This window comes from Geotrypetes seraphini, chromosome 5 (assembly GCF_902459505.1).
Source record: "Geotrypetes seraphini chromosome 5, aGeoSer1.1, whole genome shotgun sequence".
In the NCBI taxonomy this organism is placed as follows: Eukaryota; Metazoa; Chordata; class Amphibia; order Gymnophiona; family Dermophiidae; genus Geotrypetes; species Geotrypetes seraphini.
In genome coordinates this window covers 95,955,202-95,974,777 of record NC_047088.1, presented here as the reverse complement: position 1 = coordinate 95,974,777, position 19,576 = coordinate 95,955,202, and the positions used below count along the sequence as shown (strand labels likewise).

Sequence of the window (19,576 nt, the reverse complement as noted above, 5' to 3'; positions counted from 1 at the left end):
TTTCTCAGTTTAAGGGCATCAAATGCATTTAACAAACCACTAAAACAAGTAGCCTATGAAACCTTATTTAAATGCAGAGCCCTTTTTTTGTGTGTCAAAGTACTTTTTTTCTCTTAGAGCTTTAATTTTAAAGCCTTACAAAGTTGCGATGCTGCTGTAGTAAATGCACCGAAGCCCATTCAATCCCTAAAGGCTTTGGCGCATTTACCACAGCAGCATCGCTACCGCTGCTTTGTAAAAGACCCCCTTATATTTTGAGAGATGTCTTTTTTTTTTTTTTTTTTTTTTTTTCAATAATTGTCTGATAACTAACTGGGTTCAGAATTTCATTTGATGTCTCCTTTATCATTGTCTCAAAGTAGGGTGTAGATGGTTGCTGTATATATAGAAATTGACTTTATTTTTATGTAATGTTCTCAGTGGTTCCATTTGTTTGGTGGGGGATGGGCTTCTGTTCTCATGCCATTCCAATTCCTCCCCTGTTGTAGGCAGCATTGCCAAACGCCTGAGCTCAATCAATGTGGAAAATACCGAGGAGCACCGCCGCTTCTATCGCCAGCTGCTCTTCACCGCTGATGAGCGGGTGAACCCCTGCATTGGGGGAGTCATTCTCTTTGATGAAACCATGCGACACAAGACCGATGCTGGCAAATTATTTACCCACGTCATTCATGAGAAGGGTGGTGTTGTGGGCATAAAGGTGAGGAGTGGGAACGGGACTTGGAGGGCATCAGTGGGTGGCATTTGGTCATTTAGGGGGTGAGGGTGGGAATATGCTGAGAAAGTGGAGCATATAGGTATATTATGGATATTTTAGTATGCAGGCTTGTCTGTGAGCTGACACTAGGAGAAAAGGAGCTTGAGGTGACACATCGCCTGAACTATAGTGAAGAGAGATTTTAGAGCAGAATTAATGCAAAGAATCTTAGTATGCTTTCAGGTTTCTACCTTGCTTAAACTGCATGATGATTTGGTCTAAATTTATTTTTGTCCCCCTTCTCCAATCTCAGGTGGACAAAGGTGTTGTGCCCCTGGCAGGAACAAATGGAGAGACCACCACACAGGGTAAGTCCAATATGTGTGGCAGTAGGAGGGGATGGGGCTTTAGCATGAGAGAATGTTTGAGATTAATGGCAGTAACCTCCGTGAAGACACTTACACAGTTCTTATCTTCATCTGCCCACCCTCTGTTCTTTCTTTCCCCCTAAAACAGGGTTGGATGGGCTGGCTGAGCGCTGTGCTCAGTACAAGAAAGAGGGTGCAGATTTCGCAAAATGGCGCTGTGTGCTGAAGATCTCCGACCATACCCCCTCCCATCTTGCCATCATAGAGAATGCTAATGTGTTGGCACGCTATGCCAGCATTTGCCAGCAGGTTTGTAGTTGAGGGAGGGGTTGAATGGACTATAAGAAACTGCTGAAAGATTCCACTGTGCTGTCGGGTAGAAGAAAGATCTAGGCAAATTAGGCACCTGCTTAGGGCCCAAAGATCTGGAGGGAGGAAACACAATTTTAACAACTTAAGCTGTTGCATTGTCCTATATATTTATTTATTAGAATTTATTAACTGCCTTTATGAAGAGATTCACTCAAGGTAGTGTACAGCAGTTAAACATAGAACGTACTATTGTTATTCTGTTAACAAAATTGTAAAATGACCAAATACAATCGAATGAGGTAAACTTGGAAAAAGCAAATTGAAGCCTAATAGGATTTACATAAGATGGTATCAGAAATATAAACACTGTAAAACAACCATAACAGAAATAATAAATGTCGGTATAATACAAAAAATATCATAATAGATAGCATAGAACATTCAAATAACATAAGATATGATACATTGTCAGCATAATAACAATAAAACACCATATAGGCACATATTAGAATAGTGGCTTTCACTATTTTTTAAGTGGGGGCCATTTTGAATCCAAATGAGCAGAAGGAGAGCCACCAAATCTCTTAATGTGGGGCTGTGATACTACTGACCTGTATGTGTCAATGACATGTACGAACTACAAAGAAAAGTAGGGTCAAGACAACGGACTTCTAATACCATTAAATTTATTGTACAAAGCATAAAAAAATGACTTGACACAGTGCCATGTTTTGGTAGAAAGTACTACCTGCTTCAGGAGTCAATATCTTCATATAAGGGGTTTGACAAATATACGATGTCTATATTCAGCAACAGAATACTGTCCAAAACTGTATTGTCATATTCAATACATGTACCATGCACAGTGACATAGTAAGGGGGGGTGAACCGCCATGGGTGCTGACTTCTTGGGGGATGGGGGTGCCAGCACCTCTCTTCTCTGCCCCCTGTACCTTTGTAGCTCTTCACCGGCATGATGAGCAGCATCTCTAACCTGCTGCTTGCGCTGGCCTTGGCTTTCTCTCTCTGAAATCACTTCCTGGTCACAGGATCAGGAAATGACATAAGAGGGAGAGCCAAGGCCAGTGCGGGCAGCAGGTTGGAGATGCTCTTCATGCCGGTGAACAATTAGAGGAACGGGGAGCAGAAAGGAAAAGAGGTGCTGGCACCCCCCCTCCCAGCAAAACAGCACCTGTGGCAGTCCATCCCCCCTTACTATGTCACTGTGCATGGTACATGTATTGAATAAGTTTTGGACATCTATTATGCATTCTGTTGCTGAATATAGACATACAAATATAAATATCGTATGTTTGTCATACCCCATATATTGTAGGTTTGTCATACACCATATATGAAGATATTTTGAATAACATTTGAATGACAATGAATAGACATTAACTTAGCCTCAATCAAAATTGTCATTTCTTTAATAAGACATTAACTATTTTTTCTGAAGCCCTCCAAGTACCTACAAATCCAAAATGTGGCCCTGCAAAGGGTTTGAGTTTGAGACCACTGTCCTAGGATAACCAAGTTCTTATGCCCACTCTAAATTTAGGATAGGAGGGGTCAGGGCACAGACATAGTGTTCCGTAATAATGGAGCAGCACAAAAGATTGTACTTTGTTGATTCTAGGCTTATTTGTCATGATAAGGAAATATGAAGATAAAAATCTTGGGCTACAGTGGGGATTCCACATTTGGATACATCTTTGTACTGATAATAATCACTTCAGCATCCATTATCCTAGGAAAATTTTAATGTAAGAAACATTCTGAAAAGTTATAAAGGGTAGATGTAAGGGTATGGGTTTGGAGTTTGTTTTTTAATTTAAGTTGCAGTATTTTTCGATAAGACTAAATGCCAGACCAATAGTTGACCTTCTTAAATAATTTGTTAGCTGGATTTAACTACTGCATCAGTGTTTTCAGCAGGGATGTGAAAACCACTAAAATTCTCTCCCTTTTGTCTGTCACCCTCAGCATGGCATTGTTCCCATTGTGGAGCCCGAGGTGTTGCCTGATGGGGATCATGATCTGAAGCGCTGCCAGTATATCACACAGAAGGTAAGGAGAGGCTAAGGAACTGGGGTAGCAGAGAACATGTCCTGGGAGGATTCTGGGTCTTGTATAAAGCAAATGGTGAAGTGTTGTGGAGGAAGAGGACAGGGACTATAAAAAGCCACCAGGTGGCACCAGTGTTCAATGATCATATATTCTCTCCCACCCCATGTATAATAGGGTGAAGGTGGTTAGGATAGGTTTCGTACCATAAAAATAATGAGAAGACAGGCCATGACCTAGAACAGAAGCCCCCAAACATTCTAAGTCTTAGTATATTTGGCTGCGTGAGGTTATTGGATTTGATAGCCAGATGTTTCAAGTCATTAGAGATAACTCTGTTCTGGATTTTATTTACCTCATCATCAACCGCTTGGATCCTTTTTAGGCCGTTATGCGGTATATAAAGTTTTTAATAAACATAAACATAATTGTAGTTAATTTCTCTAGGTAAACAGATTAGTACATAGATTCAATTGGGGGAGATTTAGAACTCGCTTATTCCATTTCTAATGGCCTGGTCATATTAATGTGGTCTTGCATACCCTCAGATCATATACAATGTTTTTGTTTGTATTTAATTTATGTATGTTTTGCCACTTAAGATGTAAGCGGGGGTAAAAGTTGTTTTTTTTTTTTTTTTTAATAAATATACCTCAGTGACAGTAGAAGGATGAGAAAAAAGAGAAATATCTTAAGTGATGGTCTTCCCTCTTTTTCACGAAATAGGTCTTGGCTGCAGTCTATAAGGCTCTGAGCGACCACCATATCTACCTGGAGGGAACCCTGCTGAAACCCAACATGGTGACCCCTGGTCATGCCTGCACTAAGAAATACACTCCTGAAGAGGTTGCTATGGCAACTGTCACCGCCCTACGTCGCACCGTTCCCCCAGCAGTTGCTGGTGAGTCCCCCAGCAGTTGCTTGGGAGGGGAAAAAGCACAGGAGCTACAAATTACTACAATTGAATCTGGGGGCTAAAATCTTATTATCCACCCATTGAAATGTATTCTTGAAAGACATTACTACTATGACTTCTAAAATTATCCTTGCTTTGTAGTTTGCCAAAAGAGCTGTTTTAAAATTGGGATATGGACTTGAGGCATATATGACTCTGTGACACTATGAAGGACTTAGGCTCAGGTCTTGGGCTAGCTGGGGATGCTGTGAAAGTGGCATTATCCCAGGACAAGCAGGCAGGTATTCTCACTAATGGGTGACGTGATCCAACGGAGCCCCGATGCAGACGCTTCTTTGAAGAAAACTCGAAGTTTCAAGTTGCCTGCACCGCGCATGCACGAGTGCCTTCCCGCCCAATGCACCGGGCGTGACTCCTCAGTTCTTACTTTTCTGCGGAGCCGAGAAGTCCATCTTCGACTCTCTGCGCAAAGTTCCTTCGCTTGTGCCTTCTAAGTCCTGGTTTTGATTTTAATTGATTGTAATCGCTGATTTTCATCGTGTTTTATTGTTTAAAAAAAAAAAAAAATTTCTTCGTACCGTTCGACCGGGCAGGCCACGTGGCCGCATCCCCACAGCTTCGATCTTGCGGTGGAGCTTTTTCGGCCTATGTCCCGGCCTATCACCGGTTTTAAAAAGTGTGACAAGTGCCAGCGCGCGATTTCACTAACGGACCATCATCGACACTGTGTTCGGTGTCTCGGGCCTTAACACATCCCGAAATCGTGCCGGCCTTCCTCCACACTCACCGCACATGCTTTCAAGCGCCGTTGCGTCCTGTGGGAATCGTTCTTCATGGAGACCTCGACGGAGCCGTCGACCTCAAAGGGTCCTTCATAGAAACATAGAAGATGACGGCAGAAAAGGGCTACAGCCCATCAAGTCTGCCCACTCTGCTTACCCACCCCCTGTCTTTGCCCTAATGACCCAATTTTCTTATCTTGACCCTCGTAGGGATCCCACATGGGTATCCCATTTATTCTTAAAGTCTGGCACTTGTCTGTCTCGATCACCTGCACTGGAAGCTTGTTCCAATGATCAACCACTCTCTCTGTGAAGAAATACTTTTATGGTGTCGCCATGAAATTTTCCGCCCCCGAGGTTGAGCGGGTGCCCTCTTGTGGCCGAGGGTCCCTTGAGAAAGGAAATATCATCTTCCACTTCGACACATCCTGTGAGGTACTTAAATGTTTCGATCATGTCTCCCCTCTTCCTATGTTCCTCGAGAGTGTAGAGCTGCAATTTGTTCAGTCTCTCTTCATACAAGAGACCCTTGAGCCCCGAGATCATCCTGGTGGCCGTCCGCTGAACCGATTCAATTCTGCGCACATCTTTACTGTAATGTGGCCTCCAGAATTGCACACAGTACTCCAGATGAGGTCTCACCATGGCCCTGTACAACGGCATTATGACTTCAGGCTTTCGGCTGACGAAACTTCTATTGATACAACCCAATATCTGCCTTGCCTTAGATGAAGCCTTCTCCACTTGATTGGCAGTTTTCATGTCTGCACTGATGATTACTCCTAAATCTCGTTCTACTGAAGTCCTAGTTAAAGTTTCTCCGTTCAAGAAGTACGTCCTGCATGGATTTCCGCTTCCGAGGTGCATGACCTTACATTTCTTAGCATTGAAGCCTAGCTGCCAGGTTGAGGACCAACTTTCCAATGTAAGCAGATCCTGCGCCATATAATTCTGTAAACTGCATTCACTTACTATATTATATAGTTTGGCGTCATCGGCGAATAGTGTTATTTTACCAAGAAGCCCTTGAGTCAGATCCCCTATGAATATGTTGAAAAGGAGTGGACCCAGGACCAAGCTCTGCGGCACTACACTGGTCACCTCCGATGTTTTAGAGAGGGTACCATTAACCACCACCCTCTGAAGTCTGCCACTCAGCCAATCATTGACCCATGCAGTTAGTGTCTCTCCTAACCCCATCGATTCCATCCTGCTTAGCAGCCTGCGGTGTGGGACACTGTCAAAAGCTTTACTGAAGTCCAGGTACACGACGTCCAAAGACTCTCCCAAGTCCAACTTTCTTGTCACCCAGTCAAAGAAGCTGATCCGCAGCCCCACAGTCTTCCACCTCTGCGGCGCTGAGTCTCATCAAGCCCGCCTCGTTTGTTCCGGCTCAGACTCCAGCGCCTGCTGCAATGCCTTCCTCAACCTCCTCAGGTCAGGTAGCCCAGCAGCTCATTCCCCCAGTCGTGTTGAAAGTGCCCAAGGCCTCGAAGTCCAAGCACTCACACGCTGTTCCGAGGGAACGCGAGGCCCGTGCAGGTGGTCCCATTTCAGATGTGGATCCATCCTTGCCAGCCTCATTCCAGACCATGCTACAGAAGCACTTCATTGAGCTCTTTACCATTATGGGGCCTCAGCTTCTCTCCCAAATCCAGCCTGGGCACGCGGAGGCCTCCCGCGAGGTCGAGCCGCCTCCAGTGCCTCAGTGGGGAACACACTCTCAACAGGGAGTAGAGTCTCTGCGAGTGTCTGGTCTGGCAACAATGCATGCATTGCAAGGAGCAGAGTCTTTGCCCATGCCACCTTTGGAACCGATACACTCGATGCAAGGAGCAGAGTCTTTGCGAGTGCCTCCGTTGGAACCGATCACCCCGACGGGGTTCGAGCCTCTACGGCAGCAACCCCTGCTTCGATCGACCGCTTCCAGCCCCAAGCCTGCCTCACCCCATCCATCGAGGCCAACCTCTCGACACCGATCGAGGCATTCCTCAAGACATTCTTCCAGGCACGCCTCGCCTCGACGGAAACAGGCATACCTGGACTACTCATCTCCACCGATGCCAGAACTTGAGGACACAATGGGATCTTCCTCACCAATCTCGATCCCTGTCCCCAGCGGACCCGGAAGCCTCGACCTCATCGAGCCCATCACGGAGCCAGGCTACGGCAGTCCAACTGTCATTCTCCTCATTCCTCCGACAGATGGCTGAGGACATGGACATACCATTGGACACGGGTTCCAAATTCTCAAAGGAATACCTGGAGACTATGTGCCTCCCTCAACCACCTGCTGAGTCCCTTAAGCTTCCATTGCACAAGCTTCTGGACCAGACCTTCGCTCGATGCCTCGAGACACCTTACTCCATCCCTGCTGTCCCGAGTAAACTGGACACCAGGTACCGCACGGTCCATCGCAAAGGGTTCGACGGCTCTCAACTCTCTCACCAGTCCCTGTTGGTGGAGTCATCATTGAAGCGATCCCATCCCTCCCAGGTCTATGCCGCCGTCCCGCCTGGCAGAGAAGGAAAAACCATGGACCGATTCGGCAGGAGAGTGTACCAGAACTCCATGATGGCCTCGAGAGTCCTGAACTACAACTTCCACTTCACAACATACTTGGAGTTCCTCCTATCGGTATTCCAGAAGTTTATGTCCTACGTGGACATGAGGGCACACTTTGAGTACCAAGAAGCTCTGGCCTCGCTATCCCAGCTCCGGGTACAGTTGATGCAGTCCTCGTACGACGCCTTTGAGCTCGCGGCTCGGGCAACAGCGTGCTCAGTGGCCATGCACCAGCTGGCATGGCTGAGGACCATCGACATGGATCCCAACCTCCAGGACAGGCTCGCAAACGTTCCCTGCGTTGGCACCAACCTCTTCGACGAATCCATCGAGGCGGTGACCAAGAAGCTATCGGACCATGAACAATCCTTCCAGTCCATCCTACGTCCAAAGCCCAGGCCTGCTCCTCCTTGCCAGCCTCGCCCGCCGTTGGTATACCAGTGGCGCTACCCTCCAAAACAGGCTCCCCCCAGCAGACAGCCTGTGAAGAAATAGCAACTGCAGAAACACCAGCATAAGCCTTAGCCACCGGCTGCACCTAAGGCCCCCCAGTCCTTTTGACTGTCTCAAAGAGGACATTTCCTCCATCGTCCTCCCTTTCTCTGTAAATCTACCCATCGGCGGCCGCCTCCTTCATTTCTACCACCGATGGACGACTATCGCCACAGACCTCTGGGTTCTCTCCATCATAAAAGAAGGATACTCCCTTCAGTTCCACCAAGCTCCTCCGGAGCACCCTCCAAGAGAGTATCCTTCCAACTTGACCCAGACAGCCCTTCAAGAAGCTCAGGCCTCGTTACAGCTGGGGGCTGTCGAACCGGTCCCCCAGGACCAACAGAACAAGGGGTTTTACTCCCGATACTTCCTTGTTCCAAAGAAGACGGGCGACCTGCGACCCATCTTGGACCTCAGGGTACTCAACAAATATCTGGTCAAAGAAAAGTTTCACATGCTGACCCTGGCATCACTCTACCCCCCTTCTTGAGCAGAACGACTGGTTATGCTCACTGGATCTCAAGGAGGCCTACACTCGCATTCCAATTCATCCAGCCTCCCGTCAATATTTCAGATTCAGGGTGGGACACCTTCACCTCCAATACCGAGTGCTACCCTTCGGCCTGTCTTCGTCACTCAGAGTCTTCACCAAATGCCTGGTTGTGGTGACCGCAGCACTCGGGAGCCAGGGCCTCCAGGTGCTTCCTTACCTGGACGATTGGCTCATCAAGGATTCCACATCTCAGGGAGCCGCTCTCGCGATCCAGAAGACAATTTGGTTACTGCAACATCTAGGATTCGAGATCAACTTCCCCAAATCCCACCTACAACCGTCCCAGACTCTTCCCTTCATTGGAGCGATTCTGGATACTACCCAACTCAGAGCGTTCCTCCCGCCCCCACGCAGGGACGCTCTCCTTCATCTCTGCCACTCAGTGTCCCCTCGCACGTCCATCTCAGCGAGACAAATGATGGTCCTTCTAGGCCACATGGCCTCTACAGTTCACGTGATTCCGCTTGCCAGACTTCACCTCAGGATTCCCCAATGGACTCTAGTGTCCCAGTGGTCTCAGACGTCTGACCCTCTGACTCACCTCATCCGTATCACTCCTGTTCTACAACAGTCTCTTTGCTGGTGGATGCTCTCCTCCAATCTATCCAGAGGCTTGTTATTCCACACCCCCCACCACCAGAAAGTCCTCACGACTGACTCGTCAACTTATGCCTAGTCGGCCTACGCACCCAGGGTTACTGGACCAGCACGGACTGCCAGTGCCACATCAATCTCCTGGAACAGGCAACATATTACAAAGAAAAAATAATTCAAGCAAAATCAGCATACTATTCTAGACAAATTATACAGGCTAAAAATACATCCATGCTATATAGTATTTTAAAATCCATTAATCATCAATCTAAAAACCTGCCTTATGATCCAAAACCCCTTCCAACCGCACAATAGTTAGCAGATTGCTTCGTCGAGAAAGTCAATAATATCAGGAAAATTTTTACAACAAAACAACAATCCATTACTACATTGGATCATGATAAGATTTCATTATTAACTTCGAAATGTTCTCAATTTAATCTTCCTAGCCTCAAAGATTTAGAATCAATCATTAAATCTGTTAACCCTAAAGGATCCTTTACGGAATCCATTCCTCCTATTATCATCAAAAAATATTTTTCTATCTTTGGCCCCTATATACACACTTTAATCAACATTTGTTTACAACAAAGTATTGTGCCATTAGCTTGGAAAAAATCTACTATACGCCTAGTTCTTAAGGATCAAAAAATCGGTTCTGATATAAAATTGAACTACAGGCCAATCGCCAATATCCCATATTTAGCAAAAATAACGGAAAAAATTGTGTATAATCAAATATCGGAATACATAGAAAAAACTAACATATTACATCCTAATCAAACTGGATTCAGACAAAATCACTCTTGATTGGTATGACTACAACTATACTTTACCATTTAGATCACCACTCTTCGGTCATACTGATTTCTCTTGATCTGTCCTCCGCCTTTGATACCATCGACCATACCCTTTTAATAAATAGGCTTCAGTCCGTTGGTGTGACTGATCAAGTCCTGCGCTGGTTCAAATCTTACTTTGAAAACCGTTCCTCCAATGTCTTCTTTAATAATATGACCTCAAACAGTTTCTCATTATCCTATGGTATCCCTCAAGGATCGATACTTTCTCCTATTTTATTTAACATCTTCCTCGCTACTCTTATGACTTTATGTCAATCCATTGGATTTTCGGTATTCGCCTACGATATACAATTATTACATCCAATAGATCCCAATAATACACAGGAAATAGTAGCAATAAATGACAAACTGGATCAAATTCATCGTTGGCTAGATGCTAATAAACTAGCCTTAAATATTCATAAAACCAACGTGATGCTCTTTCCATGGAAGGACTGTAGCACACCGCTTATTCCAATTTCTATTAAAGGCACTCCATTACAGATAACCCAAAACATTAAGATCTTAGGAATAATATTTGACAATAAATTATCATATCACGATCATATAAGCCAAGTGGTTAAATCTACTTTTTTCAGACTGCGCCAAATTCGTTCCGTCGCCAAATTTTTATGTGCAAAATCCCTGAATATTCTAATACATTCTCTAGTCATCTCCAAAATTGATTATTGTAATGCCTTATTTAAAGGCTTGCCGCAAAAAGAAATCAGACGTCTTCAAATTATTCAGAACGCCTCTATCAAAATAATTCACAAAGCTAGAAAATTCGACCATGTTTCACCCTTACTCAAGGAGGCACACTGGTTACCCGTTGCACATCGCATTTTATTTAAAATATGTTTACTCACTTTTAAATCATTAATATTTCAAACCCCCGCCTTTATTTTTAGAGTTTTAATTCCTTATACTACTTCCAGAACACTGAGATCTCAGGATCAACATTTATTGGCCATTCCCTCACTGAGAGTCATTAATACAAGGCGTCATACTATTTTTTCAGTGACTGCTCCTCAGTCTTGGAATGATCTCCCACTCTATATAAGAGAAGAAAAGAATTTAGACAAATTTAAGACTAAGCTTAAAAGTTTCCTTTTTAATGATGCTTTTAGTGAATAAATGATCCTTCAATCCATCTTTATCTTATATTTCTTTTTTTTCATGTTTGTCTTCCCTCCCTATGTTTTTACCTTTATATATTAAATTTAATACAGATTGTAACCTTTAAATAATCTTCCTGTTGTTTCTATATTGTATTTATGAATTTTTATTTTTTTTGTTTTGTTTTTGAAACACTGTATGTCTATGTAATAATTTACCTATGTTTTTAGATATTTGTAAATATTTTGTATATCGCCTAGAACAGGGGTGTCGAACTCAATCAGAGAAGGGGCCAAAATCTAAAATCCAGCCTAAATCGCAGGCCGAATGGTTTACTGAACAGTCATAAACTGACAATGTTAACCAGAAATGTGAATTTAAAATGAGTGGAACAATCTTTTCCTTAACAGTGCTGTTAACCAACTCACATGCTATCAAGCAAAACAGTAATATTGGTATCAAGCAAAATAGTAATATTGGAATGAACCTAAAATGCTCATTGTTTTGTTTTCTGGCTAGATGTCTGACACTGTTTTCCCCGTAACAATGAGTCAATGTTCGGTTTTATTTCTTGGGCTGTAGCAACCCGCAAAACAGCATGGAGGTTGTCATCGGTAATGCGTGATCTGTGCTTGTTTTTGTTCAGATTCATTATTGAAAACATCTGTTCACAAAGATAGGTGCTCCCGAACATGGATAGAATACGGGCAGCATGAAGTCGGAGCTCTGGCATTGAGTCAGGGGGCAGTAGAGGGTAGAAGTCCTCAATTTCAACATCCTGAAACCTTGATTTCAGGCCACTGTCAGACTGAAGCTCGATTATCTCCATCTGAAGGTGATGGGGCACATTGTTGACATCAACTGTAAAAGGATTGGCAAAGATGTCAAAGCCTGAGTGCTGTGTTCTAAAGTCAGAGAAGCGCCGCTCAAATTCACTTAGTAAACGGCTAACTTTGGTAGCCAGCCGACTGCAAGGAAAAGTACCAGAAATAGTGGTTGAGATACTCAAACAAACGGGAAAGTGGGCAAGATTGTCCTGTTCCAGTTGGGACTTCCATAGTTGAAGTTTACGCTGGAATGCTGTGATCATGTCAGACATCTTCGTGATGACTTGTTTGCGTCTCTGCAGCTTCAGATTCAGTTGGGCGAGATGCTCGCATATGTCACACATCATAGCAAAATCACATAGCCAGGCGGGATCCGACAGTTCAGGCAAGGGCTTTCCTTTACTTTCCATGAAAAGAGCAATTTGTTCTCTGAGCTCAAAAAATCTTTTGAGGACTGCGCTCTTGCTCAGCCATCTTACTTCTGTGTGGTATGGCACGTCTCCATGCTCTAAACCCACCTCCTGTAAAAACTGCTGGAACTGGCGATGATTCAGGCCACGTGCCCTTATAAAGTTAATAGTTTTAATGACTGTGGTCATTATGTCATTCATGTCCAGAACTTTTCCACACATAGCCTCTTGGTGGATAATGCAATGATAAGTAATCAAGGGTGTGTGGCAGTGACTTTTTTGCATTCTTTCCTTCATTAGTCCAACCAAGCCTTTCTTTTCTCCGCACATTGAAGGTGCGCCATCGGTAGTTAGCCCCACCAACTTTTCCCAGGGTAATTTAAAATTATTTATAGATTTCTCCACAGCCTCAAATATATCTCTACCAGTCGTCGTCCCATGCATGGCAGCTACATCCAAAAGTTCCTCAGTGACAGAGGTCGGTCTTCGTAGCACGTATAAAGATGGACAGCTGCGCTGTATCAGTGTTGTCTGTGCTTTCATCGATAGCCAGTGAAAAAGCGAGATAACTGCATGCCTGTTCGGCCAGCTGTGATGATAGATTTCCTGAGAGTTCTTGAACTCTGTCTGCAATGGTGTTTCTTGACAAACTGACAGTTTGAAAACTCTGTATCTGGTCTGGGCATACTTTCTCACACACTTTTAGCATGCATTGCTTCAAAAAGGCACCCTCTGAAAAACACCTTGAAGTACGGGCAATTTCTTCAGCCACTATAAAGCTTGCTTTCACTGCAGCATCATTTTTCGCTGTAGCCTTTGTAAACATTTGCTGCTGTGATTGTAGTTTGCCTTTTAGTTCTTTAACAATTTTATGCTTTTCTTCCAAAGTATATTTGCCATACTTAACATTATGTTTGGTGTCAAAATAACGACGTATATTGTACTCTTTCATCACCGACACTGTCTCATAACACAATATACACACTGGTTTGCCCTCACTAAGCACAAACATGTATTCATTTTCCCATTTGTCATTAAATTGTCTGCCTTCACCGTCAACTTTTCTTTTCCTGGACATTTTGGGATCAATATTGGCAGTAAAAGATGTAGTTTATTGGAAATCTGCGTTAGAATGAAAAAGTCAGTCAATAAATGCCTGGCTGGGTACAGATAGCAGATTCTGTTGCGATTTTTATGCCTACACTTTATGCCAGGAACTGGCAGCTTCTGCTGTGTATTTTTTTTACATAGTTCCCCCCCCCCCCCCGACGTCCGATTCACCCCAAGCAGGACCGCTCGCACGCACCTGCACCCCCACCCCGAAGGACCGCCGACTCCCAACACGATCGGGGCAAGAGGGAGCTCAAGCCCTCTTGCCCCCCCGACTCCCCGACACGATCGGGGCAAAAAGGAGCCCAAGCCCTCTTGCCCCGCCGATTCCCCGACAATATCGGGCCAGGAGGGAGCCCAAGTCCTCCTGGCTCTGGCGACCCCCCCCCCCGCTAGTTGTTCGGGCCAGGAGGGAGCCCAAACCCTCCTGACCACGGCGACCCCCTACCCCCACCCCGCACTACATTACGGGCAGGAGGGATCCCAGGCCCTCCTGCCCTCGACGCAAACCCCCCTCCCCCCATCGACCGCCCCCCCAAGAACCTCCGACCCCCCTGTCTGACCCCCACGACACCCCCACCCCCCTTCCCCGTACCTTTCTGTAGTTGGCCGGACAGACCGGAGCCATACCCGCCTGTCCAGCAGGCAGCCAACGACGGAATGAGGCCGGATTGGCCCATCCGTCTCAAAGCTCCGCCTACTGGTGGGACCTAAGGCTCCCGGGTCTATTCTGATTGGCCCAGGTGCCTTAGGCCCCACCAGTAGGCGGAGCTTTGAGACGGATGGGCCAATCCGGCCTCATTCCGTCATTGGCTGCCTGCCGGACAGGCGGGTTTGGCTCCCGTCTGTCCGGCCAAGTACAGAAAGGTACGGGGAAGGGGGGTGGGGGTGTCGTGGGGGTTGGCCAGGGGGGTCGCGGGTCGGCTGGGGGGGTGGTCGGAGGTTCTTGGGGGGGGGGGGCGGTCGATGGGGGGAGATAGATAGCAAGTACGGCCGGCGAGATCACAAGCCTCCTATGTCACCGCGTGTCATTGTGATGGAACGCAGCGGCGTACAGTGATGACAGCGCGGTGCGGGCCACATTGCAAGGCCTGGCGGGCCGGATTTGGCCCGCGGGCCTTGTGTTTGACACATGTGGCCTAGAATGTAGATTAGGCGATTAATCAAACTATATAATAAACTTGGAAACTTGGAACTCAGGGCGATCTTCAACGCTCTCCAGACCTTTCAACATCTCCTTCGCGACCAGGTTGTCCTCATTCGCACAGACAACCAGGTCACCATGTACTACATGAACAAGCAGGGAGGCACGGGATCTGCCTCCCTCTGCCAGGAAGCTCTGAAGGTGTGGGATTGGGCGACTCACAACAACACCTTCCTCAGAACGGTCTACATTCAGGGGGCGGACAATGCCTTAGACAGCCTGAGCCATCTTCTGCAACCTCACGAGTGGACCCTCAACTCCACGCCCCTGCATCATATCTTCTCTATGGGGAATGCCTCAGATAGACCTCTTTGCAGCCCCCCACAACTTCAAACTGCCTCACTTCTGCTCCAGGATCTACACCCCTCAGCGCCTCGAGGCAGATGCATTCCTCCTGGACTGGACGAATCGCTTTCTATATGCGTTTCCTCCATTTCCTCTCATCCAAAAGACTCTAGTCAAGCTGAAGTCAGACCATGCCACCATGATCCTGATTGCTCCATGGAGGCCCAGACAACCTTGGTACTCCCTTCTACTTCAACTCAGCAGCAGGGAGCTATACCTTCTACCAGTCTTTCCATCTCTGCTTCACCCCAACCTGCAGTCTCTACACCTGACAGCTTGGTTCCTCTCAACAGTTTTCTCAACCTGTGAGAGACGTCCTGGAAGCTTCAAGGAAGCCCGCTACTAGACAATGCTACCACCAAAAGTGGACTAGATTTTCTGCTTGGTGTTTTTCTCATCATCATGAGCCACAACACCCCTCCTTGTCTTCAGTTTTGGATTATCTTTTGCATCTCTCTCATTCTGGTCTCAAGTCTACATCGATACGAGTCCATCTTGGTGCAATTGCTGCTTTCCATCAGCCTCTTCAAGGGAAACCTCTCTCTGCTCATCCGGTGGTTTACAGATTCATGAAAGGACTCTTCCATATCAATGCTCCCCTCAGACTGCCTCCGGTGATTAAGGACCTCAATGTGGTTCTTTCTCAGCTTATGAAACCTCCATTTGAACCTCTTCACAAGGCTCACCTGAAGTATCTCACTTGGAATGTGGTGTTTCTCATTGGCCTCACTTCTGCCCGAAGCGTCAGTGAGCTACAAGCCTTGGTTGCGGACCCACCTTTTACAGTATTCCATCATGACAAGGTGGTTCTCCGCACACACCCAAAATTCCTTCCTAAGGTTGTCTCAGAATTTCATCTCAACCAATCCATCGTCCTGCCAGTGTTCTTTCTGAAGCCACACTCTCACTCTGGAGAATCTGCTCTTCATACTCTGGACTGTAAGCGTGCTTTGGCTTTCTACCTAGAACGCACCAAACCTCACAGATCTGCTCCTCAACTTTTCATCTCATTTGATCTGAACAAGTTGAGACGCCCTGTTTCCAAGCGCACCATCTCCAACTGGATGGCGGCTTGCATCTCATTCTGCTATGCCCAGGCTGAATTACTCCTTGACAGAAAAATCACAGCCCACAAGGTCAGAACGATGGCAGCTTCTGTAGCCTTTCTCAGATCAACACCGATTGAGGAGATTTGTAAAGCTGCCACCTGGTCCTCGGTTCATACCTTCACCTCACACTATTGTCTGGATACCTTCTCCAGACGGGATGGACAGTTTGGCCAAACAGTACTGCAAAATTTATTTTCCTAAGTTGCCAACTCTCCCACCATCCCATTCTGGTTAGCTTGGAGGTCACCAATTAGTGAGAATACCTGCCTGCTTGTCCTGGGATAAAGCGGTTACTTACCGTAACAGTTGTTATCCAGGGACAGTAGGCAGCTATTCTCATGTCCCATCCACCTCCCCTGGGTTGGCTTCTCTGCTAGCTAGCTGAACTGAGGAGTCACGCCCGGTGCATCAGGCAGGAAGGCACTCGTGCATGCGCGGTGCAGGCGACTCGAAACTTTGAGTTTTCTTCAAAGAAGCGTCCGCATCGGGGTTCCGTTGGATCACGTCACCCATTAGTGAGAATAGTGCCTGCTGTCCCTGGATAACAACTGTTACGGTAAGTAACATTGCTTTCACAGGCATTCTAATCACTGCACAATGGTGACACTGTTGAATTTAGTGCCTACGATTGTAAGGTTTTTGGGAGAAGCTCTGATGCGTGAAACCTTTCTGGTAAGGTTGCAGCAATGACTGAACTAAGTAAGGTGGAAAGGAATATAGAAGAGGAAAACCCAACAATGGATGATATCGGATCCCTACACTGGTTCCACTTGAGCCAGAAGCCTAGAAGAGAAGGGGGAGGTTACTGTCTGATCTGAGGATTGGTTTAATGGGAGGACAGCCTTTAGGAGGTGGAGGCAAGGACTGCACTTAATAATGCACAGATCCTCTATGAAATCAATTACTTTTATATTAAACATACTCCTTAGCCTGCATCACTATTCTGATTACAGAGGGACTCTGTTCAGTGGTCAAGGGGTGGAGGTGCCCAGCATCACTGCCCTGTGAGCCCTTCTCCACTGCCCCCCTCCCCACCGCTGCTTCAAAATTAACAGTGCCCTCTCTTCATATCTGTTTCCCATTTTCACCGGCAGCGAGCAGGCTGGAAGAGCCACTGGCTGAGGCTTCCTTCTGATATCATTTCCTGATCCCATGCACAGGAAGTGATGTCAAAGGAGAGACAAGGCTGGTGCAAGCAGCGCATAGGACAGCTTACTCACTGCTGATGAAGTTGTAAAGAGGTATGGGGAGTGCAGTGACTTCAGGGCAATGGGGATGAGCAGGAGGTTGAAGACGGGAGGTGCCGTTACCCCTGCCAAGTCGGTGCCCAGGGTGGTTTGCCCCCCCCCCTTTACTACGCTACTGAATGTTCTGTCCGAATTGAGTAGTATATAATGTTTGACTCATCTCTTTTCTGTTCTTTGCTCTTAGGAATCACCTTTCTATCTGGAGGCCAGAGTGAGGAGGAGGCCACAATCCATCTGAATGCCATAAACAAATGCCCTCTGCCCAAGCCTTGGCCTCTTACCTTTTCCTTTGGCCGTGCCCTGCAGGCCTCTGCTCTCAAGATTTGGGGAGGCAAGAAAGAGAATGTTAAAGCTGCACAAGAGGAGTACACAAAGCGTGCACTGGTATGTGATATGAAAGAACTGGGGGACAATTGGGTAGCCAGCTCACTGTATTAACAGCAGTGCTTTTAAGGTGCCAGTTTTGATATGCAAGCCAGATCTGTGTTACTGTTGCAGGAATGCTTATATGATGCCTTTTGGGGGAGGGGTGTTGCAGCCATCATACCAATAGTGATGGCTGCTGGCTGGCTCGCTCAAAGACATTCTTGTGCTGGGTTCCAGAAAGGAACCATGGCTCGTGCTAATAAATTACAGAACTAGTCTATAATGGCTGTGCTAAAAGGAAGGGATTTTGTATTTAGCTCATGCCTTTGCAGTTATAGCTCAAGCTGAATTACATTCAGGTACAGTAGGTATTTTCCTGTCCCTGTAAGGGTTACAGTTTAAATCTGTACCTGAGGCAAGGGAGGGTTAAGAGAATTACCCAAGATATCAGAGAGTGGTAGTAGGATTTGAACCCTGACTTCCCTCATTCTTAGCCTGCTGTGCTAGCTATCAAACTATAATGTATAAAAATGTAGCCTCAGAACTGAGTTGTAAACAAAAAGGTACAGGAGAAAACTGCTGGCTCAGAAGAAAAATGCAGTGTACTTTCTTTTTCCCTTCCTCTTTCTAAAGTACCATTGAATGTAATGTAGAGGGGTGTTGGAGGGAGAAGCTTAAAGCTAGTGTGCATAGGAATGGGGCAAGAGAAATGCACCACATGCACCTTTTTATTGCATGATGCTAGGATGAGGAATAACTGCGTATTGTTTGGGTTGGAGGTAGGAACAGGTTGGAGTGTAAGTGGTTCTGGGTTATGAGATGTTTCTAGCTCTGTATAATGTCTCCGTTTTTGCTCTCCTCAGGCTAACAGCCAGGCTGCCCAGGGCAAGTACGTTCCCAGTGGACATGCTGGAGCTGCGGCTGGAGAATCCCTCTTTATTTCCAACCATGCCTACTAAATCATCCCTCTCTATGCTATCTTTTCCTCTGCGCCTAATGTGTAAATGTGTGTGTGTTATACTGTTAAATGTCTTTTCCATTTCACCACCTCTCTCTTCCCCCCCCCCCATTTGTTCAGTACTCAACAAAGCAGTGATATCCCCAGCTCTTTCCAGCAGAGCTACGCTTGGCACTATTTACCAAATACTTCACCTGTGTTTACTTTTCCCTTGTTTTCTCATGTGTCCATTTCCTCCATCTTGTTCCTTGCCTCTGGTAATGCAGACACTGGGTCACACCCTCGTGGTGTTAACTATTTGAAAATATATCTCCAATAACAGTAATAAAAACATATATATTTGAGCTGGCTGGTGTGACTTCTTTTTTTTTACTATTTGAACTGGCTTGTCCCCCCCTTTTTCCATAATGCCCTTGGGAATTTTGAAAGAGATAGGGCAAGATTGAGACGATGAAAACCCTTTCTCTCATGTCACAGTATATAGATATTAACAAACCTCCAATATTTGAGGGAGACTGGGTAACTGTTAGAAATTGATGCTTTGAAAAGGGCCAGCTCAACTCTTGGCAAACTAGGTAATTTCCTAGGGTGGCATCTACATAGGGTTTCCAAATGTTTGGAAAATCTGGACCTGTCCTCTTTTTAAAGGACTGTCCAGGTGTCCAGACGGGTTTTTTAAAATTCCCCAAA

At 46.0% G+C, this 19,576-nt stretch overlaps 1 protein-coding gene across 2 annotated transcripts in view; it reads left to right on the top strand.

Moving 5' to 3' along the window:
- ALDOA (aldolase, fructose-bisphosphate A) overlaps positions 1-19,230 on the top strand; it is a 46,526-nt gene extending 27,296 nt beyond the window's left edge. For both annotated transcript variants that reach the window (XM_033945306.1, XM_033945307.1), the window contains exons 3-9: positions 489-700; positions 1,011-1,065; positions 1,214-1,374; positions 3,364-3,447; positions 4,171-4,345; positions 17,747-17,946; positions 18,792-19,230. In XM_033945306.1, the coding sequence (XP_033801197.1) occupies positions 489-700; positions 1,011-1,065; positions 1,214-1,374; positions 3,364-3,447; positions 4,171-4,345; positions 17,747-17,946; positions 18,792-18,887 (983 nt within the window). In that variant the 3' untranslated portion in view covers positions 18,888-19,230. The remainder of the gene's footprint in view (positions 1-488; positions 701-1,010; positions 1,066-1,213; positions 1,375-3,363; positions 3,448-4,170; positions 4,346-17,746; positions 17,947-18,791) is intronic.
- Positions 19,231-19,576: the final 346 nt, after the last annotated feature.